General features: G+C 37.7%; 1 protein-coding gene across 1 annotated transcript in view; it reads left to right on the top strand.

Annotated features, from left to right (window-relative positions):
* The window catches only part of TTC6 (tetratricopeptide repeat domain 6), a 194,293-nt gene that overhangs the window by 27,982 nt on the left and 139,840 nt on the right, over positions 1-26,471 (top strand). Inside the window, exons 2-3 of the mRNA XM_058540688.1 lie at positions 18,708-18,800; positions 23,664-23,873. Coding sequence (XP_058396671.1) covers positions 18,708-18,800; positions 23,664-23,873 — 303 coding nt within the window. The remainder of the gene's footprint in view (positions 1-18,707; positions 18,801-23,663; positions 23,874-26,471) is intronic.

Here is a 26,471-nt window from a genome sequence, read left to right as displayed (position 1 = left end):
CTGGGTAACAAACAACTCCCCAAACCTGGTGGCTTAAAAAAATATTATAGCTCTTACATCTGTGGATTGGCTGGAGTCAGCTGATCTAGGCTGGGCTTGCATGTGTGTCTGTGGATCAGTTGGCCTTTTCATGTATCAGTGAATCAGCTGAAGACTTTAGCTGGGGCAGCTCTGCTCCATGTGTCTCCTCTCTGGGGCCAACATCTAAACTAGGCACATCCATGCATGTTTTTACCCTGGAACCATTGATTTGACCAGGCATGCTTTTCTCATAGTGGTGGCAGAAGCTCAAGAGAGCAACATGCAAGACCTCTTGAGCTCTAGCCTTGGAATTGGCACATCATTACTCCTGCCTTAAAGCAAGTCACATAGAGGAATCAAGAGTCAAGAGGTAGGAAAATAGACTTTGTCTCTTGATGGGAAAACTGAAAGGTCACATAGCAAAAGATGTGGATAGAGTGAGAAGTGAAGAATTGAGGCCATTACTGTGATTTACCACCCCAGCCATCCACTGCACTTTTAAAACTTCCTGTACACACCATGTCTGTTTAGGAAAGGGATGGTAAGGATTCATTTTGAGCCATTGTGTCATGAGGAAGCCTGGAAAGTCTGTTCTTGCTAAAACTATTATGATGCTCCTTGCTTCTTGATCCTGTGACCTCTTTGGTCCCTCTCCTTCTGATTGTGTGTCTTGCCAGCCTTTCAGTGCCTCCTATGTGACAAGAGTCTGTTTATGATGCTCTCAACTGAGAATCTTGATTGAATTTCTTGATGACTTGAATAAGCACCTTGCTTCTGTGCAGAGATGAACTTTCTTGCTTCAGGAATTCACAAAGTAGGAGGGAAATGGAAGACAAGTACAAGTTCTCACAACTTCATATAAACCAAATTAATAGAGTAATTTCCCTTTTGAATTGGAACCTGGCTGTCAGCAAAGCCATTTTAGAGAATCAAGTAAGCACATACAACCATAGGATTCATCTCAATCTCTTGGAAGTAGACCTGGGGTTAGGGAGTGAGGGAGCTAATATGAAGGTACCTTCCATCCTCTCCTTGCTTATCTGTAGTAAGTGGCGTGTGTGTGTCTCCCCCAGGGAAGAGAAAGGACCTGAAAATTTGCCCAAGGAGGCTTTTTCCACATGGAATGCCCTTGTGTCCATTGGACACATTTAGTTTCTATCTTTCTCTTATGGCCCATTTTAAGAAATACTGCCTTCTATTCTAAATCTATTTAATCTGCTCCCTCCTTGCCCCAACTCCATAGTACAAATTTACTTTCTGCCTCTCTTATGACACGTATTGTTGTTATTTATGTACATACCAATATATATGTTTGTCTAGGCTGTGAATACATAAGTGATCATAATTGAGTCTTACTCATCTTTCTATTTCCACTCCAAGATCCATATGAGAAAAGTTTGGAAGAGCTGGAATTTAGTATAGAGAAGAGATAACTGAAGGCTGATTATTAATGCTCCTTTATGGATGATATTAGTCATTCTTTATCTTAACTAAGGAAGGAGTATACATTGCCTAAAATATAAACATAGATTACATGATATTTATAGATTTGTGTTACTCAGGGGACTTACAGAATTTCCCTCACTGATTTTGTTTAATAATAAGACAAAGAATCGTGTTCTTGGTGTGGGTTTATCACACATCCTGCTTCTAGTAAGCTCTTTAATTCTTTGTGATTCTGTAGTTTTCACAAATGCTGTAGCAATGGTGCATGGGGTGTGTCTTATAAAGTTGCTGACATATGTAATGAAATGTTAGATGATAATATTTCATAATGAATGGGATAATTATGTGAGACAAAGAAGGGCATCTTAAGTATCACCCAGTATATATTGCTAATGCACATACCTATTGTTTTGCTTAAGCATCTGGCACAAAATGTTTCACTTTTTAATAGATTTTCCTAAACAATACATATCTTTTAAAAAGGCTAAGAAAATTATGCAATAACATGTAATAAGGAAGAAAACACATACTTACCTAAATAAATAATAATTATGTGATTTTGAGATCATAGGTTCTCTAGGAAATGCCATGAAATATCCAAAGAGCTTGAGTTTTGCCTTTAGGACCTCTTTTAGTTATTTATTTCTTTGTAACAAATCACCCCAAAACTTAGCAGTTTAAAATAATGAACATTTATGATTTCATATAGTTTCTGAGGGTCAGAATTCCAGGAGCAGCTTAGCTGTATGAGTCTGGCTTGAGGTCTCTCATGGGGTTGTGGTCAAGATCATATTGGGGGCTGCTGTTATGTGAAGGCTTGTTTGGGACCAGAGGATCTGCCTCCAGGATACCTCAATTACAATTTAGTGCAATTTAGTGCTGGGTGTTGCCAGGAGACCTCAATTCCTCACCATGTGGACCTTTCCATACAACTGCTTGAGTGTCCTCATGACATGGCAAGTGGCTTCCCCCGGAGCGAGGGATCTAAGAGAGAGCAAGGTAGAAGTTAGAGTATCTTTTATGACGTAACCACACACTGTCATTTCCGCTATATCTTATTGATTACACAGGTCAACCCTATTCACCAAGGAGAGGACTACTCAGGGGCGTGAATACCAGGAGGTGGAAATCACTGGGGATCATCTTCGACACTGACTACCAGAGGCTTTTCTTAATAAGATCTGCAAATGGCACTACAAATGTTTTTGCTGAATATTGGTATAGGTTAACTGTATTAACTGGCTGAGTTTTATTTTAGTTAAAATATTTTGAATTATTTTTACAATGGGAAACATTTAAGACAATTAATTGAACTTATTATTTGATTTAAGGACAGCAAAAACTGGGTGAGTTTTTCAGATTTATTGTCATTTGAGAAGCCATAACAAATATGTTTTCACCCTTCTTCCATGTGTGTCTCGAAAGTTTTAGTTTTATAGATTCACGTTGACCAAAAAAACAAAAGAGGTATAAGAACTTTCAAAATGAATCGACACAGGCACATAATGATTTTCAGTGGTCTTATATTAAGATATGAAGTGAGAATTGCTGTTGTCCCTTCCCTCTTCTCCTGGCCCCCAGCCCAAGAACCCAGCTCTCACCCAAATTTGTTTTTCAATGTCATAAGTGGAACTGGTGCATTTTCTGATGTTTATACTCATCTTCATTTCTCTCTATAAACTGAATTCCTAGTGAACTTAGAGCCTGTCCATAATAATTTATCTTGACTGGGTACATTGCTTTGCAATTAAAAAAACATTATTTCTAGTCTGTTGCTTTCGTCTCTCTAACTAGATGGTGAACTTCTTGGGGAAAAGAATTTTGCCTTGTATTTCTCTTGGATTCCTAACTCTGAAGCGCTGTAGCACAGTGCTGCTCACATAGCTGGTCATAACTCACTCAACAGTTGGGCTTAGTTCAAAGGAATGTCATACACGTTCCTGTATGTATGTAAAGATACAGCAGATACTGTGACCTAGAAGCAGGCGTATTAACTCACATTTACCTATAGGCTTCTGAAAGGAAAAGCCCAAACTTTGTGTTGTCTTCTTTGGTGTGAATGTCAAGGAGTCAAGGATAGTGCATTGTCTCACCATAGGCAAGATCATGTTCTGGAAATATTTTTCTGATTGTATCTGTTTTAGACGACCTGTATTAAACAAGCTTTTCATGAATGCTTCGATAATTTCTTTCTAAAAGTACTACGTTGTTTTATGGTATAGGGTACCAATAAGAAAAGTGATACAAAAAGAGGAAATCTACTTGAAATACAGTGATTCTGGAAATATTTTGTTTTTTGAACAGGCTTAAAGGATGAACTGTATTCTGTTAGGACTTTATGGAAAAGTTACCATGCATATTTAGGTATAGACAGTGTCTGTAGCAATTTTGATGTTTCAATTTATATGGCAGCCATGCAAGTTCTGTTTTTTTCAAATCATATATATATTTTTTTAAATCATATTTTTTAGAACTGACAGTTTACTGAATTCAAGGTCTAGCCATCCAGAACAATCATATAAAATATTTAATTAAAAAAAAAGGTCAAATGTGGTTAAGAATGAACGCAGAGCAGCCCCGACACGTTCTTGTGCCTGTAAGCAGGATTCTACAGGTCAATGCCAGCAGGGTTTTGCCTGCGGGAAGCAAGAGAAAGTCAACGCAAATCAGGGCAGTTTCTCGAGAAAATAACCTGTGTGGACAAGTATTTGTTTAGAGCCATAAAAATGTCTTTTCTTTCCTTCTTTCTGAAAATTGAACTTCATAGTAAGTTATTTAAAGGGAATGCACCTTGAATAAGGGCTGATGAAACCATAAAAGGGGATGTGTTAGAAACACTCTTTTGACCCATATCTTTGCAGCCAGCGTCATTTGGGGAGAACCTGGATTGCATGAGGAAGAGTGAAGGAAAGTTGCTCTCCCCACTTCTTTTAAAGACAATTGAAAAAATCCTGGGCCTGCCTGACAAGCCAGAGGAACACTGCTGCTTCTGTTGCTGGTCCATCTGCTTGAAGCGGTCGAGGGGAAAGACCATGGACTCTATTTTGAATACAACACACACACTTTGGGGCTCAAAGCTCTGGTTTCAGTGTCTATGAAATTTGGGCTTCCTTCAGACTTTATTCATTTTTCAAGTTCCTTCCAGCCCTGACATTTTGGATTCTGTTAGATGCCACAGGTACAGACTGCCCTGTGTAACACATGAAGAATGTATCCAGGATCGTGAAGCTGAACTGTTCACGGCTTTATAAATTTTTGAGTATTTAAAAATTTGTTCAACACTGTGCCAGACCCTGTGAAAGATGTAGAAATATACTACTCATCATAGTTTCTGACTCAGTTAGGGAGACAAGATAGAATTAATACGTGTTAGGCAAAATACTAATTATATTTCTTTAAAAAATTCTCTTTGATTTTCTTCTTAGTCCCAAATCCAAGATTTCTGATCCAAGGCAATTTTTATATCTCAGTAAAGCTTTTTAGTTTTCCTCACATTTCTTAAGGCACTGTTTGGTAGTTTATGTTTTTTGTTGCTTTTGTGATTTTATTCCTTTTTTAATTTTCTAAATTTGGTTTTTGTGAATTGATTTTCTGTCTAAATTACCTTGTTCTTAATGCTTTTGCAATAGATTCTTTGGGGTTTCTAGGCATATGGTCATAGCATCTTCAAATAACAGTAATTTGGTTAAATCATTTCTTATAATTATATGTTTTATTGCTGTTTCATATCTAGAATTTTCAGTATAATATCAAATGATGGTGACAATAGGCATCCTTATTTTGCTTTTTATTTTAATGTGAATAGTAATAGCTATTATTATATATAAGATATTTTCTGTGTTCATGTATTATCTCATTTATTCCTCACAATAAATATATGATGTATATACTATGATTATCCCCATTTTACAAAACTGAGGCCCAGAGAGACTAAGTAACTTGTTCAAGTCTGCCCTAAAGCGACTGAGTCAAGATTGGAATCCAAGCAGTCCAGCTATAGAGTGTGCGCGCTCAACCAGTTTATTATGCTGCCGTCCATGTGATTTTTATTTGAGACTACCATGGAGATGACTATTTGTTTTTTTATTTGACTTGTAAATTAACGAATTTCCTAATGTTAAATGAAGCACTTTTTTTACCCTTACCTGTTACCTCCACATCCATTTATGTGTCTTTGTTACTAAAATTTAGATCCAACACTAACAAAATTATTGTCAATAAATCATTACTTTTTACATTATGCGTCTGTTTTAAAATGTCAAATGTGAATAGTCTATGAATTTAGTAGAATACAGACAAACAAAAATAAGTCCTTTTGTAATTGGGCAATGTCTTATAACTATCAAGCATAAATTTTACTGCTATACTAGTAAAAATGTCAAAAGAGCAGGAAATATTTCCAAGTGCTCATCACATCTAATTACTTTTTTTTTTACATTGAGGTCAAATTCACACAATGTAAGATTAGCCATCTTAAAGTGCACAATTCAGTGGCATCTAATACATTCACAGTGGTGAACAACCATCATATCCATCTGGGTCCAAAATGGTTTCATCACCTCAAAAGGATACCCCACACACATTAAGCAGTCACTCCTCATCCACCAACCCCCCCCTGCAGCCCCTGGCAACCAGTAGTTGGCTTTCTGTCTCTATAGATTTACCTATTCTGGATGTTTCATATAAATAGAATCATGCAATATACGACTTTTCATAATTAGCATAATGTTTTTGAGGTTCATCCACGTTGTAGCATGTATCAGTACTTTATTTCTTCTTTTGGCCGGATAATATTCCATTGTATGTATATGCCACATTTTGTTTATCCATTCATCAATTGATGGACATTTGGGTTGTTTCTACCTTTTGGCTGTTGTGAATAGTGTTACTGTGAACATTGATGTACAGATATCTGTTTGAATACCTGCTTTCAGTTCTTTTGGGCATATTCTTAAAAGTGGAAATGCTGGGTCATATGGTAATTCTAAGTTTAAGTTTTTAAGTAACCACCAAACCTTTCCACAGTGGCTGCACCATTTACATTCCCATCAGCAATTTACAAGAGTTCCAATTTTTCCACATCCTTGTCAACTCTTGTTATTGTCTTTTTTCCCCCATTATAGCCATCTTAGTGGGAGTGCAGTGGTATTTCATTGTGATTTTGATTTGTTTCCCTAATGACTAAAGATGTTTAACATCTTTTCTTGTGCTTATTGGCTATTTGTATATCTTTGGAGAAATGTCTATTCAAGTCCTTTGCCCATTTTTTTCTGACTGTGTAAAAATGAAAATTTATTGTCTGTTTTCTCTACTGTGATTCCCTTCTCACTTTCACCAAACAAATCACAGGGTTTTCTAAAGCAGAGAGCTAGTGCTACAACTCCCAGAAAATTCTTGTTGCATGTTACTGTCAAGACTGTGCCAAAGGAAAGAATATTAGTTTTCTGCTGCGTGGTGACATTAATGATGAACAAATGATTCTGAGAGGAAAAACACAAGTATGAAAAATGCTAAAGTCATTGACATTAAACAATGATTAGTAATAGGACCAAGGTCTGAAAGACTGGGGTCGTCAGGATAGTTACAATGTCCTGAGGGAGGGAGGGAAATTCTTAAGCTGAATAATCAGGACAGCTCCTTTGATTCCCTCCTCCTGCTTTTCTCAACTTAAAAACCACTAGTTTTATTGGCAAAGAGTATTAGTAACTTCAAAGCCAGGAGTCCTTTGCTCATTTTTTAATTGAGTTTTTTGTTTTTGTTGAGTTCTAAGAGTTCTTTTTATATTCTGGATACTAGACCCTTATCAGATAAGTGATTTGCAAATATTTTCTCATATTCTGTAGAATGTGAGAATGTAGTGTCTTTTCACTTTTTGATGCGCAAAAATTTTTAATTTTGATGAAGTACAATTTGTCTATTTTGCTTTTGTTGCTCATGCTTTTGGTGTCATTTCTAAGAATCTGTTGACAAATCCAAGGTCATGAATATTTACCCTTATATTTTCTTCTAAGAGTTTTATAGTTTATAGCTTTTACATTTAGGTGTTTGATAAATTTTGAGTGAATTTTTTTATATCATGTGAGATAGGGGGCCAACTTAATTTTTTTGAATGTTGATATACAGTTGTCCCAAGGACTATTTAAAGAGACTGTTTATTCTCTATTGAATGATCTTGGCACCCTTGTCAAAAAATCAATTGACCTTAGTTGGATGAGTTTATTTCAGGACTTTCAGTTTTATTCCATTGATTTAGATGTCTATAGTTACGCTAGTATCACAGTTTTGATTACTGTAGCTAGATAGTAACTTTTGAAATAGGGAAGTTTGAGTCTGCCAACTTTATTTTTCTTTTTCAAGATTGTTTTGCCTATTCACGGTCCCTTTCAATTCCATATGAATTTTAAGATTGGCTTTTCTATTTCTGCAGAAAAAGGCCTTTGGGATTTTCGATAGGGATTGGTTAAATTTGTAAATTACTTTGGAGAGTCTTGCCACCTCAACAAGATTAAGTCTTCTAATCTATGAACATGGAACGTCTTTCCTTTTATTTAGGTCTTCTTTAATTTCTTTCAGCAATGTTTTGTACAAGTCATGTGCCTCCTTGGTTAAATTTTTTCAAGTATTTTATTCTCAATGATGCTATTGTAAATGGAATTGTCTTCTTAATTTCATTTTTAGATTGTTCATTGCTAATGTATAGAAATTCAATACTTTTAAAATATATTTATCTTGTACCTGCAACTTTGATGAATTTGTTTATTAACTGTAACTTTTTTTTTTAATGTTGGTATTCTTTATGGTTTTCTATATATAAGATCATGTCATCTGTGAATAAAGATAATTTTACTTCTTCTTGTCCAATTTTGATGTCTTTTATTTCTTTTTCTTGCCTAATTGCTCTGACTAGAACTTCCAGTACTATGTTGAAGAGAAGTGGTGAAATGGAGCATCCTTGTCTTATTCTTAATAGTAGGGGGAAAACTTTCAGTCTTTCACTGTTGAGGATAATGTTAGCTCTGGACTTTTCATAAATATCCTTTATCAGGTTGAGGAAGTCTCCTTCTATTCCCAGTTTTTTGAGTTTTTTTTTTTTTTTTAATTATGAAAGGATGGTGGATTTTGTTAAATCCTTTTTCTGCATCAATTGAGATGATCATGTGTTTTTTTTTTTTTTTTTACCTTTTATTCTATTAATGGGGTGTATTACATTGATTGATTTTTGTATGTTGAACCATCCTTGCATTCCTGTGATAAATCCCATTTGGTTGTGTCCTATAATCATAGTAATTTGCTGCTGGTTCAGTTTGCTAATAATTTATTGAGGATTTTTATGCCTATATTTATAAGGAAAATAGTCTATAATTTTCTTTTCTTGTAATGTCTTTATCTGCCTTTGGTATTAGGATTTTGCTGGCCTAATAGAATAAGTTAGGGAGTGTTCCCTTCTCTTCTATTTTTTGGAAAAGTTTGAGAGAGATTGATGTTAATTCCTCTTTAAATATTTGTTGGAATTCACCCTTGAAGCCATCTGGTCCTGGACTTTTCTTTCTTGGGATGTTTTTGATTACTGATTCAATCTATTTACTTGTTATGGATCTGATCAACTTTTCTGTTTTTTCTTGGGTCAGTTTTAGTAGTTTAAATGTCTTTTTAAATGTAATTCTTGACATTTGCTCTCAGTTCTACGAGGCATTTTAAAATTATTTAGACTATTGCTTGTATTTAAATGGTTTCATTACATACCACTTTTACTTATTTATTTTTATACTTTAGCTTCCCATTTTGGAGCCCTTACAATCATGCATCACTTACCAATGGGGATATGTTCTGAGAAATACATCATGAGGTGACTTTGTTGTTGTGCAAACATCATAGATGTACTGAAGGGAAACAAAATGTGTCTCTTTAACACATTTTTAAGAAATAAAAGACTCAGAAAGTTTTTCTTGTCACCTCCCCGTTAACTGCCTAAAAGAATTCGGATTAAAAAGCCTCTCTCAGGAAGCGAGCTATCACCTTAGCATAACATGAACCAGGTGGTAGACAGGGAAGAACCTAGAAAAGCCTGTTTGCTGGGTTCCCTTCTGTGTTCTTCTGTTTCTGTGTGGCCAGACGAATACTTGTTTTCCAAACATTTGCTCCTTTTCACCTACCTGTGAATTACCTTTCTTCCTTTTGAAGTCCCTGACATCCTCTGTGCCCCCAACATCGTATTTTGTCTTTAACTGAGGGTGGTTTTTAAGGTGAGGGCTTCAGTCATTTAGGTGAGTTACTCAGTTTTCCTGGGTTTCTCCTGTGTATACATGTTATTAAACTTTTGTTTGTTTTTCTCCTGTTAATCTGTTTTATGTCAATTTAATTCTTAGACCAGCCAGAAGAATCTGGAAGGGTAGAGAAAAATTTCTTGCTCCCCTACAGTACTTACACAAACCTAGATGGTAGAGCCTACTACACACCTAGGCTATATTGTACTAATCTTATGGGACCACTGTCATATATGTGGTCCATTGTTGACCGAAACGTCGTTATGTGGTGCTTGACTGTAATTGTATCTTCAAATAATTTTTCCAAAAGATAAGCTCATGTGTGGTTTTTTCAGAGCTGAATATGTCTGTGATCCCCATGGAAAAGGAGACATGCAGAGTTCTGACCCAAGAAGGGAGGATGTCCCTGGTCTCTACTTGGTGTAAGCTCATTGTCAAGGAGTTCTTTGTGTCTCTCAGCCTCCTGGAGTCACCTGTGAAAAGTGTTCCTTCAGCTTTTACCTGTAGAAACTTCTTAGGACCAAGGGCCAGTGTCTGAGACAGATTCCACTGTCTTCCTAATCCACCCTACTTTCCCACTGTTGTTTGGCTGAAACCCTTTCTGCATTTCCTGCCCAAATTGACCATTGGGAGCTCCGCCCACTAGGTCATGATTTGCTTTGAGAATATGTCAGAATACTTTTTTTTTTTTTGTGAGGAAGACCAGCCCTGAGCTACCATCCAATGCCAATCCTTCTCTTTTTGCTGAGGAAGATTGGCCCTGGGCTAACATTCGTGTCCATCTTCCTCTGCTTTATATGGGACACTGCCACAGCATGGCTTGACAAGCGGTGCTTCGGTGTGTGCCCTGGATCCAAACCTGCGAACCCTGGGCCACCTAAGCGGAGCGCACGCACTTAACCTCTTGCACCACTGGGCTGGGCCCCAGAATACCTTTTTTTGGGCACAAACTCAGACATCTACTATATTCTAATTAAATGTTTTACAAAATATGTTTAGTGTGCTTTTATTTTCACTGATTTTTTTTCCTGGAATATGACGATAGTAACCCTTTTAACTTACCCACCCCCCTCCCCTTTTTTCAGAATCAGTTACATCTTTTTCTATCAAGCTACTGACTTTTGCTTGTATTTCATTTACTTTTGTCTTCAGGAACATCAATTATCCCTGTATTGTCTCTCTATTTTCTCTCTCTGATTTTATCACTATCTTCCCATTGCATACCCCCCTCCCCTTTGGTCATTTTCCTCTATATTTTGGAAGATCTTATCATTTGTCTTCTATCTTATGATTTAATTTTCTTCATGAACATATTAAGAACTCTGCTTTTTAATATATATTTAAATACTTTACTACTATTATTGCAGTTTATTTTCCTTTAAACCTTCTTATTTGATTTCATTTAAGTTTTGTTTTCATCTTGCTGTTTTTTCAACTCATTCTCTTTACTCTACATAAATTTCTGTATGTTTTGATAGAATTCATATCTTCTTGGATTTTTTGAGCACATCACATAGTTTATTTAAAACGTATTCCTTTGAGATTTCAGGTGTTGTCTCCTTTGCCTTATCTTGCAATGGTTTTTTCTTAGGCCTTACGTTGCCTTTTTCTCTTTATTCATGAACTGAATATGTTCTGTAAAGTTTAGATGTTTATGAACTGAATGGATTTGTGGACACACTTTACCCTGCACTGTTTCCTAGAGCCCCATCTCTTGGGTAGGTTGACTTGCCTAGCTCTGAGTCTCATTCCCTGCTTCCATCAAGCTTTCACTGTGGAATCTCTATTTCACTGTGTTGGCATCTTCAGTACCAATGGTGTGTTTTTCACAAATGTTGAACTAATGAAAACCATGAAAAACTATAGGTTTCTTTTTGTTTTGATTCCCTCATTTATTTTACTATATATTTTTTACTTATTATCTTAGTGGATACCTTTGGGATTACAATTAATGTCTTAACTTATAAGAATCTGGTCCAGATTCGTACCAACTTAATTTCAATAATGTACAAAAAATTTTGCTCCTATATAGCTCTGTTCTCCCTCTCTTTGTGATGCTATTGTCATACAAATTATGTGTTTATACATTATGTGTCCATCAACACATATTTATAATTATTGCTTTATGCATTTGTCTTTTAAATCAGATAGGAGGAAAAAGAGTTATAAACAAAAAATTCATTAATATTGTCTTTTGTATTTACCTGTTTAGTTGCTTTTACTGAGTCATACTTTCTTGTTTCTTTGCCTATCTCATTTTCTTTTTATAAACTGGACATTTAAAATAATATAATGTGATAATTGTGGAAGTCAGAGCCTCCTTTTCCCACAGGGCTCGTTATTGCTGTTTGCTGTTGTTGTTCCTGTTTTTATTGTGTCTTTTACAAAAATTTACTGACTGGCTTGAACTAATTTTGTAAAGTCTATATTCTTTGTTGTGTGTGGCCACTGAAGTCTCTGCTCGGTTAGCTTAATGGTCAGGTAAAGATTGAACATAGATTTCCTTGAGTGCCTGCAACCAATATCTCTCAGTTTTTGCTGAGGAGTTCTTTTGTGTGTTGGGACACACCTTCAGTGCTCAGGCAGGCAGTTTACAACTCTATGTTAGCCCTCACTTTTAGATTGCCTAGAGCTTCAAGGTCAGCCAGAGGTGAAAACTTAGAGTTTTTAGATCTTTTCTGAGCATGTCCACTGCCCTTGGCATGGACATCAATGTATTGTAAGCACCTGACAGTTAGCTTTTTTGATCGTAATGTAAGTGTCTGACATTAAGCTTTTGATTGCCAAGGCATCTGCTTCACAGACATCCATCGTGAATAAACACATTTCCAGCTACAAAATAGATAAAGATCTAGGCTGCCCCACCCATGAAATTCCCCTTTTTGGAAAGCTCTGGTTGACCCGGATAACTGACTATTTGACTGACTGCTTGCTTTTTCCTTCCTGCGCTTTAATTCCTACTCTTATGTTTTAAATTCACCAATAAAGGGTGAACCCGTGGAACCCTGGGCTCCCACCCTCAACCCCAATAGAGGCAGACTTCCACGTCTGTGCTCTCTCTCTCTCTCTACCTGCAACTTTGCTGTGTGGCCCTGGGTGTGCCAGGTACTCTCCAGGACTTGTGAGTAATAAACCTTGTCTTTTCAAAGTTCCTTGATGGTTGTTGCTGAGGTGTGTCTTGTAATCATTGTAAGAACCACAAGGGGGCTGGCCCCGTGGCTTAGCGGTTAAGTGTGCGCACTCCACTACTGGCGGCCCGGGTTCGGATCCTGGGTGCGCACCGACGCACCACTTCTCCAGCCATGCTGAGGCCGCGTCCCACATACAGCAACTAGAAGGATGCGCAACTATGACATACAACTATATACTGGGGCTTTGAGGAGGAAAAGGGAAAAAAAGGAGGAGGGTGGGCAATAGATGTTAGCACAGGGCCGGTCTTCCTCAGCAAAAAGAGGAGGATTAGTGTGGATGTTAGCTCAGGGCTGAACCTCCTCACACACACAAAAGAAAGAACCACAAGGCCTGGTCCAGCCACAACGTTGGCTCTGGTTGGGGAAATGTCTGTGGGGGCTTGCCACAAATAGTATAGGCCCAGGGGAGTGCCCCAGGCATTTCTAACCAACAGCGTTACTATTGATAGGCTGAGACTAACCCAAAACAATCAACCTATACATTCACAGGGCCTAAAGTCACTAAAATATTTATTTTATTTTTATCTTTATTTTTCAAGGCTACTACTTAGCTGGACAGCAGAGCATGGGAGAAGGGCAAGTTAAAACACTAAATAACTCGCTGTTCCTACTGAGATTCATTAGTCTTTACTGAATAAGTGCTCCCTGGGTTGCTATAAGCTTTTCAACAATAAATTGTGAGACATGCAAATAAACAAGAAACCATGGCCCATACGCAGGAAAAAAGCAGTTAAACGAAACTGTCCTTGAAGAAGCCCAGGCATCGGACTTACTAGACAAATACTTAAAGTTTTCATATATTTTTGTCTCATTTTATTGGGTGTTTTAGAGAGGCTATTTTTGGCTATTCTGATGCCATTTTAACCTGGCTTTTTCTGCTCAACATAATGCTTTTGAGATTCATTCATTTCATTGCTTATATTAGTGGCTCATTTTTATTGTGAGAATGTGATCTTAACTGGTTATTGCCGGTGTGAAATTTTATTTATTGAATTTACTAGATGTACTTATTACTTCTATTTTGGTCTGGTAGTTTTTCAGTTGAGTTTCTTTCTTCCACCATATTTGGTCACATAATCTATTAATAGTGTCATTTTGGTCTTCTTTCTTATGTTATTTTTACAACTTATTATTTTTTTTCTTGTATTGGGTCAGATCTGTTTAACGTTTTATTATGAAATACATTGTTTGATGCAGAACTCTGCAAATATCTCTTGTGGGGTTAAGCAAGTTTTCTTCTATTTCTAGTTACCTTTTACTCAGAAATAGGTGTTGAATTTTATTGATGATTTTCTTCAGCAGTTATTGAGATGATCATGTGAATCTCCATGTTAAACTGTTAATCTCAGACTAGCAATGAATTCTCCATGTGATTCTGGGAAAAATTTACTTGGTCAAGATGTATTGTTCCCAAATATGCTGATTAATTTCATTTGCAAATATTTTAACTGGGATTCTTGCATTTATGTTCAAGTGAGGTAAACTATAGGTTTCTTTATTAAGATACTTTTCTTCATCTTTGACATTGTTATGTTACCCACATAAAATATATTGAGAAATTTCTTTGAGGTATTTTTATTATAAAATATTTCAATTATAGAACAAGTCCTCATCATTCAGATTTTTCAAAATTTAATATTTTGTCATATTCACTTCAGATTGTTTAAATAAGTGAAAAATTACAAGTAAAGTAGAGGCCCCCTTTGTACCTCTTTCCAATAATTCCCTCCCTCCTTCAATGTGAACAATATCCTGAATTTGGTGTTCATTATTATCATGTTTTTATACTTTAATCTAATCATTTTCCTTCCACTTGAAGAATTTCCTTTAACATTCTTGTAACACAGGTTTGATGGCAATAAATTTTTTTCACCTTTTGTTTGCTGAAAAAGTATTTTGCATTTGATTTTGAAAGATATTTTTGCTGGATATAGAATTCTTTGTGGACAGTTATTTTCTTTTAGCACAGGTACAATAAACGTGTTGCTTCATTGTCTTCTGGCTTGCATAGTTCTGGCAAGAAGCCTGCAGTATTAGTTAGTGGTAATTATTCACCAGTAATTCTTTGTTTCTTTGTACTTAATGTTTCTCTGGATGCTTATAAGATTTTTTTTCTTTATTACTGGTTTTCATTACTTTGATTATAATGTACTTGGCACATTTTGTGTTTTCTGCTTGTAGTTCATGGAGCTTCTTGCATCAGGGTGTTTATAGTTGTCATGAAATTTGGAAAATTTTTGGCCATTTTTTTGTACAGAGATTGTCTGCTCCCTCCATACCCTGCTTTCTGGGACTCTAATTAAATATGTGTTAGACTAAGTATTCGTTTTGTTTCAGTTTTTATTTCTCTCTGTGATTCATTTTGTATGGTTTCTATTGCTATGTCTTCAAGTTAACTGGTATTTTCTTCTACAATGTCTTCTTTGCTGTTAATGCCATTCAGTGAAATTTTTATTTCAGATAATGTATGTTTTATCTGAGGTTTAATCTTGTTCTTTTGCTTGGAACATATTCCTCTGTTTCTTCATTTTGCTTGACTCTTTGTGTTGGTTTCTATGCATTACATGAAATAGTCACCCCTCCCAGTCTTGAAGGAATGGCCTCATGTGGGAGATGAACCTTGTTGTTCAACCCTTCCCTAGCTCGTGGTTGGCTCTCAAACCTTTGTGATTGTCCAAGCAGCCTATTTTATTTTTAATAGCTCCCAATATTGAGGATATGCCAAGACCAGCCATTGTCCCAAAGGGGAGGATCTCAGTCAGTACCTAGATTCAGGCTGATTGGAAGCCATACTCTCAGGCAGTAGCTTTTAAGTAATGCAAATATATAGAGTCCTGTGGGACTACAAGTGTAAGCCCTGGTGGCCACTAGAGCCTGGCAATGTAGAGATGTCCTCTGGCAGCAACCACAAAAATCAGGGCACCAGAGGAAGGTATAAATTCCTTTCTGGAAGATACCAGCCAGCTGGAGCGAGGCAGAGAGAGCAGAAACTACGTCCACCAGTCTCTGTTCCCTGAGAGCGCCTCTGTAGGAGGTCTCTGTAAGTGCGCCAGACCGGAAGCCTGCCCCTTAGGCCAAAGCTCCTGGACAAGCAAATAGGCCTGTTTCTTAGAACGACTGGGGTGTGCTTCAGTCTGCTGTCTGTGCAGTGCCCTGGGGGTGGCAGTCTGCCAAGAACTGACTCTCTGGTTGTGACAATCCCATGGGACCCAGGAACGCAGAGCCTCCAGAGCCTCCAGAGCCAGGCAATCTAGGGGCATCCCCTGAGTGGCAGCTGCAACAACTAGGTCACCAGAAATAAAAACTGGAGCACCAGATGCATGCGGAAGCTCCCCTGTGGGAGATATTGGCACTCTGGAGCGTGGCAGAGGGAGAGTATGAAGACAGCACCCACTGGTTGGGGGGAGGCAGAGGGGGAGTGCAAAGAGGGCACCGGCTGAACAAAGAAAAAAAGAAAAAGAAAGGAGAAAGAGGGAAAGAAAGAAAGAAAAAGAAGAGAAATTAAAAAAAAAAAGATGGTGCCCACCAGCGTCCATCCCCAGAGAGTATCCCAGCAGGCCCCTGCCCCTCAGACTAATGCTTTCAAATTAGGAAATGAGTTTCTTTCACATAAAGTCTGGCACTTTTCAAAGGGCTGCTCCTGCGTTGGGCCCTAGGGCGGGTGAATCTGCACACCAGCCCTTTAAGAGCCGTTTCTCAGTTGGCCACAGCCCCCGGGGTCTCATGGGCACAAGCTCTGTTGGTCTTCAAAGCCAGATGTTTTGGGGACTTGTTTCTTCGGTGCTGGTCTTAAAAGTTGGGGTGCCCGATGTGGAGTAGAAACCCTTCCCTCCTCAGGGAGAAGCTCCAGCTTTTGAGGTCCTTCCCGGCTGTGGGCCACTGTGCGTAGGGTAAGATTTATGGTAAGATTGTGTCTCAGCCTTTCCTGCCCATTTCAGTGTGGTTTCCCATGTCGTGAAGGGGTCATTCTGCTGATTTTTAGGTTTTTTCCAGAGGAAATTGTTCCATATATAGCTGTAGATTCGGTTTATCCATGGGAGGAGGTGAGTTCAGGAACTTCCTACCTCGCCATCAGGAACTGGAACTCCATAACATATATTTTATCTAGACGCTCCATTTGATTCTGTTTTCATATTTTACATTTGCTCCTCATTACATTTACATCTTTGAACATTTATAGTATTTCTATTAGAAGTTTCGAGATCTTTATCTGATAATTCCAGCATCTCTGTCATTTCTGGGTCTTTTTCTAGTGATTTTTCTCCTGGTTATGTGCCACATATTCATGCTTCTTCATATGACTAGCAACATTTGATTGGGTGCTGAACAATGTGAATTTTACATTGTAGAGTACTGGATTTTATTGTCTGTCTTTGTAAAGGGTTGGAGTTTGTTCTAATAGATCAGCTCCATCTTTTCAAGTATTATTTTAAAGTGTTGTTAAAGTCCAGAGAAGCCTTTACTCTAAGGCTAATTGAGCGCTACTACTAATGTATGATCTTTTTGAGGTTTATAATGAATATACCATGTATTCAGCATGTCTAGTGGGAGATCTAATGATTCCCAGTATGTCTGAGCTCTGGGAATTGTGGCTTACAGCAATTTGGTAATTGTTTTTTCCCCTGGCAGTTTTTCTCTGTCTGGGTTCATGGGTTTCTGTTGCTGGAGCCGATTGGTATTCAGCCAAAGACTCAAGAACCGGATGCAGATTTCTGGAGCTCTTTCTCTAATCAGCTCTCTCTTCTCCATACTGTGCCTTACAAAATCTTTGTGTTATCCTCACTCTGTTCTATCTCTTCAACTCAGTGAGACCCGTGGGCTCTGTGTGTTTTCCCCATCCTTTTGTTGTGGTCTGGAAATTGTGTAAGGCAGAAATCTGGGGAGATTTAGCTCTTAACCGTTTTTGTTTCCATTCTCTTCGTCATTATATTCTTGCACTGCCTGTGGTCCATTCCTAAAAGAGTTGTTCTTATATTTTGTTCAGTTTTATAGTTATTTATGACAAGAGGGCAGAAGTAGAAGGCAGGGCCTCAGTTGGATCTTTTTAATGAAGCAAAGAAAAGGTAGAAAAGTAGAGTTTTAAAGCACGATGAATGTTCATGTCTTGCTGTTGACATTACTAAAAGGCTAGAGGAGAAAGACGCCTTAAAAATTCGTGTAGCTGAATGCCTATTTTAAAGATGAAAACTGAGGTGAAGGGAAGCAAAATAACTTGCGCGTTGATGTCTAGTCTGTGACTTTACAGTTTGGGCAGAACCTGGGTCACTTTATTCCTGTTCACTGTTAGACATTGCAGTGTGCTATCTTCTTACCACTTCAACTGAGTAGAGAGTATATCATAGCAATTAGCATTGGTAATGATAAAAATGACACTAACAGTTATACCCATTAAAATTTTAAGTATATTCATATTTCTTCTTGCTCTTGGTTAAAGTAAATTTTAGTTTTGATTTTATCTTTCTTGTGCAGTCATTGAATAGCGGTGTTTTACAATATCTGATTTAATTTTACCTAATTGTCCTATTAAATTAGGACATGATGATATATCTATAGAGATTAATAATTTAAAAAGCCATGAAATTGGAATAATAGACAAAATATTTTTGTTGTATCTTTTGTCTCCTGTATTTCTTATTTACTGCATAATATGGAATAGTTTACATTTCTCTTTCATACATTCCTCATTTACTGCCTTATATTGACTCACATTTTGCTGTATTTAATGATATGCCTCAATGATTTTTTAAATTGTCATTGTTTTAATTTTTTCTTTTCCTCTTTCAAGGATATTTCTTCAATGGGAAAAATGTACTGGCACAAAACATCTCAAGGGCAAGCAGAACAAGGATTACAGATAAGTATTGAGGAAGCTCAAATGGTAATCTTTAATAAAAATCCTCCTTGCTTATATTGAAGTAATAGTCTGCCTCCTGTTGCTTGAATGTTTATCTAGAGTGTTAAAAAAAATCTCCTCTGATTTATTTTAGAGATGTGTTTGACTGTAAGCTCATCTAATTGAATACCACATTGGGAGTCTTGGCTGTTTTGGCTCACTGTTGCTGCTTATCATAGACTTTCTGAGCTACGGCCTGAAACTCTTTTCAGAAGGGAAAGATTTTAACAATTCTTTTGGTCCAGAGACATTCAGGTCTAGAAGATAGTTGGAGAATTATTAAAAGTTATTAGTTTCTAAGAAAACATCACCTTTTCTTTATTTAGCTAGAAGAATTGTGAAGAGCATTGACAAGGGAAGAATTTTGTAGAGAAACAGGGACAATTGGTGACAGAAGTTTGTTTCAGAAATAAAGCTTCCTTTTCATCCATCATTGGCAAAATACTTATGGGATTCAAAGCAATCTGGAACATAGTCCCTGTGAATGTGAAATGTCTCTCTGTGTATAGAAATCTACCTTTACGTAACAAATGATGGCATGATGATCAGTTCCTTTACTAAGAATTTGTAAAATGATATCGTTAAATAGCAAGCTCCTTTAGTTCCTGAAAGTATACATAAAAACTCAGATCACACTTCACTTTAAGGATGACGTATCATATTTAGAAAACATACAGAATCTTCTCTTTTCACAAAAACCATGGATCTTGTGATGTTAGAGTTACCACAAATGGTTGAACTACCGGAGTTTGAGATGCTTCTGGGTTGAGATCATGTCTTTTTCCCCTTTGTATTCTCATCACCTGCTTCAGGACCCAGCATGTATGGCACTAATAGCCACTCAGTAAAGGTATGTGGATAAATCCACAAAGGTGTTGAAGCCTTACCACATGTGCTTTGGGCTTAAGGCTGACGTCTAGGGTAGCTGCGTCTAGGAGACACCATTTACAGGTAGACATCAAAACCTCTGACCTCTAAACTTCTGGTAGGTATAGTAAACAAAGATCAGTTAGGTTTAGAAAAATAGAAATCTTCATTAATAGAATAAACTTGACTTAATGCCATTCACTACATATTCATGTAAAGTATAAGAAAAGATACCATTTTGAAGGAAACTATGATAAATGCCACTTATCAGGTACCTAGCCTAGGCATCATCTTAATTATTTAAAATAATTTTTTTTTTTTTGTGAGGAAGATCAGCCCTGTGCTAACATCTGCCAATCCTCTTCTATTTTTGCTGAGGAAGACTGGCCCTGGGCTAACATCCGTGCCCATGTTCCTCCACTTTATATGGGACGCTGCCACAGCATGGCTTGCCAAGCGGTGCGTCGGTGTGCTCCTGGGATCCGAACCGGGGAACCCGAGGCCGCCGCAGCGGAGCACGAGCACTTAACTGCTTGCGCCACCGGGCCGGCCCCTATTTAAAATAAAAATTTAAAAGCAAATATTGATTTCTTTGTAATTCTGTGGGAAGCATAGCCTCAGCTTTGGCATTTACAAGCAATCGCTGGACCTCTTCTGGCCACTGGCTTTTTGTGAGGAAGCTACTACTTCCTTGGAGGTGAAATACCTTTTAACTTGATACTTGACCATGGTAGAAAGGCTCCTCTGTAGTATCTTTCATTCCAGACACATTTTTTTGGGTGCCTACTCTGTGCCAGAGATTAGAACTCTATCTGTCCGTCCTACCTGTTCCTTAGACTTCTAGAAGGTTCTTGAGCTGAAATTTGTCTGGGCAGTACTGGCCAGCATGCTCCCATTCCAAAAGGACCTGTTTTTTCTAAGTGGCACCCAACACTCTACCCTCAGATCAGGGCAGCCTCAGGTGTGAACATCTCAATGCCACAGGCCAGAAGTCTCTTAGTTCTTTGATGCAACTTATTTTCTTTTTAAAAAAGAGCATTCGTAATGAGATGTCTTTTCTTTTGGGGTACCCTCCATTTTAAATGTAATAGTTTTGAACCATGATAGAGAATGATGTCCTCCCATACTTATCAAAAAGGTCAAAGAATTCCTTCATTCCTTTTCCTATTATGTGGCATGCATTGTTTTAGGCATGGTTGATACAGATAGAAAAGACAGTTCTTACCCTTGAGGAGCTCATTGTATGGAGTAGACCAATATATAAAGAGACAGATTATAATACTGTGCAATAAGTATTCTAATAGAGACTAATTACGTAGTAGAGAAAAAGTTGATATAATTTCTTTTCATTTATTTATTCGTTCGCTCAGTCACAAATAATTGCTGAGGGTCTACAATGTGCTAAATGCTTGAGATATAAAAGATAAGTGGGAGACAATTTGTTTTTAACTTTATAGTTTTAAAGTACTCAAACTTTTTGGTCTCAGGATGCCTTTACACTCTTAAAAAATATTTTAAAGACCCAAAAGAGTTTTTGTTTATGTGGATTATATCAACCAATATTTACCATACTAAAAATTAAAACTGAGGAAAATATAAAATATTTGTTCATTCATTTAAAATAATAACCAGCCAATTACATATTAACATAAAACTATTTTTTAGGAAAAAACAGTCTCTAAAACAAAACAATTTAGTGAGAAGGGTAGGATTATCTTACATTTTTTGCAAATCTCTTTAATATCTGGTTTAATAGAGAGATTCCCATATCTGCTTCTGCATTCGATCTGTTGTAAATGTTCTTTTGATTGAAGTATGTTGAGTAAGTCTGGTCTCATACAGATTAGAAAGGGAGTCATATTTTAATAGACTTTTTACATAGTTATGGATACTCTTCTTTGTTAATATACCAAAAGTCCACAAGTGGTAATTTCTTAAAGATTGGTTGCAATGGGGAATCTGAAACCAGATAAATGAATTTATTATATATTATTACATTAAAATTCATTGATCTACCTTGTTCTTTGAAGGATCTTTTACTCCTGCATGATTTTGTAATCTAATTCATTAATCATTTGAAAAGTATTAGTTCACTGTTTTACCCACCAATGATTTTCCATCATCAGTACAAATGTTGACACAGTGAAAAAGGCAAATAAGCCTTAGTACTATTATAAAAACAGTTTTGACATTGCAGATCCCCTGAAAGGGTCTTGCAGACTGTCAGAATTTGTGGACCACACTTTGAGAACCACTAGTCTGTTGAATGTAGGAGAAAGAGGGTAAGAGAGTACAATTTGGAATCAAGTTGTCCAGGTTCAAACACAGCTCTGCTACTTACTCTCAGTGTGACCTTGGGCACGTTGCTTAACTTCTCTAAGCCTCAATTTCTTCATGCATAAAATGGGGTTACAAACAGTTCCTACTTCATGGAGTTGTGATGAAGATTAAAATTAAATGAGATAATGCTCATATACGTTGATGACTATGACAGTGATTACTCAGAGAATTGTAATACAGTGTGATACATGCTAAAATAGAGGCAGGGCACAGAGTAGTGAGAGGATCAGGGAAGGCTTTGTGGAGGAGGGGAGGCTGGGCAGAGTCCTAAAGAGGATCATTTGCAGCTGGAGGAATACCGTTTCCCTCTCCTCCAGCTTTTCTTCCTCCATTTTCTATTTTGGAGGGTGGTGCCTTCGTCTATTCAGTCTCCCAAACCAGAACCCTGGGAGAGTGTGTTGAGGAAGCCAGGAGCAGAGAAATTCAAAAGAAAGGGAGTGATTAACAGTGCCAAAGCTATGGAACGCAAAATGAATGTTTGTCATGGGTGGACAGTATGGGGCTCATAACACACATTACCCCAGAGTATCTGTTCTGCCATTTTATGAAAAGGATTTTATTAATCCCTTTTAACCAATGAGGAAAATGAGACTAAAAAGGGTTAAGTAACTTGACCAAGATCACACATCTATTAATTGACAGATCCAGGTTTTGAATTAAGTCTCATTTGGTTACAAAGCTCTTACTCTTTCCACAACACCATCAGTAGCTTTATAAAAACACCAGCTCCAGATTAAAGTTTCATTTTACAAACTTAAATTTCTTGGTTTGGCCATCCTTTTTTGCATAACAAAGAAATTTATATAGTATTTGGTACTGTATGCCATCTTAACCTTTTATTTTATTTATTAGCAAATGAGTGTGTCCAAGAATAAAGTGATACAATTGCATTTTCAAGTCGTTTTCTAGAATTCAGACTTTTATGTAAATCAGACTGGTTTTATCATCTGCTAACTTGAGGCAAAAATTAGCCTCAATCAAAGTTTTGACTGCCAGTGCTCCATAATCCCAAATAATCTTGGTTTAAAACTGAGTAATACCCAAATATGGCTATAAAGATACTCTCTTGAAGACTTAGTGAGATACAGATTAAGTCAGTGAGACATTTTTAAGGAACACAAAGCAGGTGTTGGAGTGATATTTTGTGAGAATTTTTCATTTGGGTTTGGGATGGAGCTGGGGTGTCTGAGTGGTCTTCTTGAGACCTCTGGGTCAGCTCTTCTCTGAGGACCTGAAGTCAGGCTTCTGGAAGAGCATCATGCCGGCAGGAATCCCATTTCTCAGGACCAGAGAACCTCAGGTTGGGCAGAGGTCAGATGTTTCAGTGGGCCTTGACTCTGTGAATGTGCGGTGGGGTCAGATTGGAGCCTTCTTATTTCTTTAGAGTTGGTGTCTAATAACTGTGGGGTAGCTATATTTTCTGAGACAAGGGCTGAAGAAAATAATTTGCCAAGCTTTGCACTTTTCTTAAGTCAATTTGAGTTACTTTTTCTAAATCTTCCGAGAAAACTTACTACCTCTGCTTAATTTCAATCATGCATTTCACAATCATTTTGTTGTCAGAGAGAAAACATTGCGTGACTTTAAACTTTGGAAGGACCAATAAAAAGAGCATTCTTGTACACTTACGTTTTCCAACAGACTGTGCTTGAGGAACTTCCTGAAGCTGTATCAAGTATTTTCCAGGTTGAACAAGAGGATACGTCAGAATGGGGCGTCTTAGAAGCAGAAAGCCTACTATTTAAACCTCAGGAAACTTTGGAAGTTCAGCCAGCAGATGACTCAAGTAAACGTTTGGAAGATGAGCAGCCTACCGGTGATTCAGAAGTGGCCAAAAGAATGTCATTAAAGGTAAAACACTATTTATGTTGGAAGCAGAGTTATGAGAATTGAGGATGTGTAGGTGTGAAGAAATGGCCCAGCCAAGGGCCAAGGCATGGGGGCGGGTTCACCCTGAAAAAAGGGCCTCAGGTGTGCAAATTGCTTATTTGGGAAAAGGAGACATCTGTTTTGTGAAGGCTTTTAGTCTCAAGCCTAACTGCAACTCTGGGGAGAGAAGACAGATTTTTAAGGAGGGAAAGAAGTTCAGAGCTTTCAGAAATTGACCTGAGAGTTTTCCCGTTACCATCGAGGGAGTCAGGCACTGTAGTCCAGGGACCAGGACAGGGTGTGTAGCTTTTGTAACTTTGCCCCGTTTAAGTTTGTCCTAACCCCTGAGTGTTTTCCTATTGTGAGAGTGTTTCCCAGATTCATTTTATTTATGTATAACTTAAATAATTTTTACCATATTTGCGTATCACCTTACTACTGTTTACTTAGTACTTTTCCTTAATTCGAGTCACTTTTTGACTTAAATGTGTTTATTTAAAAATAGACACACTATTATTAGGATTTTAAAAAAAGCCACTTTTCCCTGAACCACAGCTATTATCTTGATTATCACCAGGGATCCTCCCTCTGACTGATTCAAATGGATACCACTTCTTGCACAGACAACCTTCCTGGTCAATACCTCTCCTTTTGGGTCCCCCTCTCCCCACCAATGACCATGTTCCTACTATGCTTTACCCAAGTCAACTGGCTGTTAACAGTTCTTCAACTTTTGCCCCAAACTCCCAACTCTGAAACCTTGCATTTATCCGTGACCTTCCCCTTCCCTTGCGTTTCACGTATAATCAGTCACCAAGGCCTAGATTCCTCCTAAACATTATTGCTTATAATTTTTTTCTTCTCTTTTCTGCTTGCTGCCATCATAGTCTGGATCCTGGTGACCTTATCCCTGGATTAGTACAGTTGCCTCCTGATTTTTCTTCATTTCTTAAGCCCTACTTTCTTAGGCTCATCCTGCATGACACTAGCATATTGATCTTCTGAGAATAATAGGTAATAAGGAAGGTCCACAAGTCATAGTTGCCCAGAGAAAATCCACCACTGCCATCAGGGGGAACGGACTTATGCTGTGATTGGTGACTGACTCCTTCAGAAGTCATGCTGTCTTTTTTTTGTGTGTGTGTGTGAGGGAGATCAGCCCTGAGCTAACATCTGTGCTAATCCTCCTCTTTGTGCTGAGGAAGACCGGCTCTGAGCTAACATCTATTGCCAATCCTACTCCTTTTTTTTTCTTCCCCAAAGCCCCAGTAGATAGTTTTACGTCGTAGTTGCACATCCTTCCAGTTGCTGCATGTGGGATGCAGCCTCAGCATGGCCAGAGAAGTGGTGCGTCGGTGCGCGCCCGGGATCCGAACCTGGGCCGCCAGCAGCGGAGCGTGTGCACTTAACCACTAAGGCACTGGGCCGGCCTCATGCTGTCTTTTTCAAGCATGCACTTGGGGTATGTGAAGCCTGTCAAGGCTAAGTGAATCCACTCATTGCTAACTACTCCAGGTGAATCCTGTGTATTAGGCTGACACCTTCTAGGTGTGGAGACCTCAGAAAGCATCTTTAAAGACTATAGCATCTTGATGAAAAAGTGTTAGGCTGATGGGCACAGGTGGTGTTTTCATCTATTCTTCTACCTGGACATTGGAACTTTGGAAATAAAATGTGTGCATGAGAGGCAAATGGTTAGCTACTAAATGTGTCAAAGAATGAAACGAATTTTCTGGACAGTGGTTTAACCACCACGGCCTGTCAGGGACTTAAATCCGTCGTTAGAGAAGTCCCATAATGTTAATTCTTTTGGTTTGTTGTGGCTGCTAGTAAATATTATTAAAAATTATGCAAAATTATTTAATTTTGGTAAAAAGAGGCAGTCCTTTCCTAAAGTAGCTAGAATTTGTTGAGTGTTTACCATGTACCAGCCACTTTGCAAAGTGTTTTACATATATCTTATTTTTTCCTAATAACAACCCTATTATTACCCTCATTTTATAGTTGAAAAAACTGAGTCATAGAGAAGATAAATAACTTGCCCAAGTACAAACATCTAGTTGAGTTATAGAGGCAGGACTTGAACTGAGGTGGTTTAATTCTGGAACCTTCACTCTTTACCATTCTGCAACACTTCCCTTTCATAACAATTAACAGTATGAGAACACAGACTCACAGCTGCAATTTGACTAGGGATGGAGTGTCCCTCACAAAACTAGGAGGAATGGTTTGATGAGAGAGACTTGGAGAATGGGTTAAGAGGGCTCTAAACTGAAACCAGAGTGTTTTAAGGGGAGGAGAAGAGAATGCCCGATAAGACTTGATGGTTTATTGTTGTGAGATATTGTGGGACACATCAGAAATGCTATAGAAAATAGCACTGGAAGTCTTCCTGTGACTTATCCCACCAAATCTTCACCAAATATCTTATATTTATTTATTTGCATTAACATCTTAAGATCAGTTATTATCCATGAACTTTACCCTGTTTGGACATTTGAGGCCATAAAGTTATTCTCGAGCATCTGGCACAGGAATGAGGAATAATATATTCCAGCAAGCCAGACCAGATTGGGGGGA

The sequence above is a fragment of the Diceros bicornis genome, chromosome 5, assembly GCF_020826845.1.
Source record: "Diceros bicornis minor isolate mBicDic1 chromosome 5, mDicBic1.mat.cur, whole genome shotgun sequence".
NCBI classification, from domain to species: domain Eukaryota; kingdom Metazoa; phylum Chordata; class Mammalia; order Perissodactyla; family Rhinocerotidae; genus Diceros; species Diceros bicornis.
The sequence above is the reverse complement of the archived record's forward strand: the minus strand, read 5'-3'. Positions and strand labels throughout refer to the sequence as shown.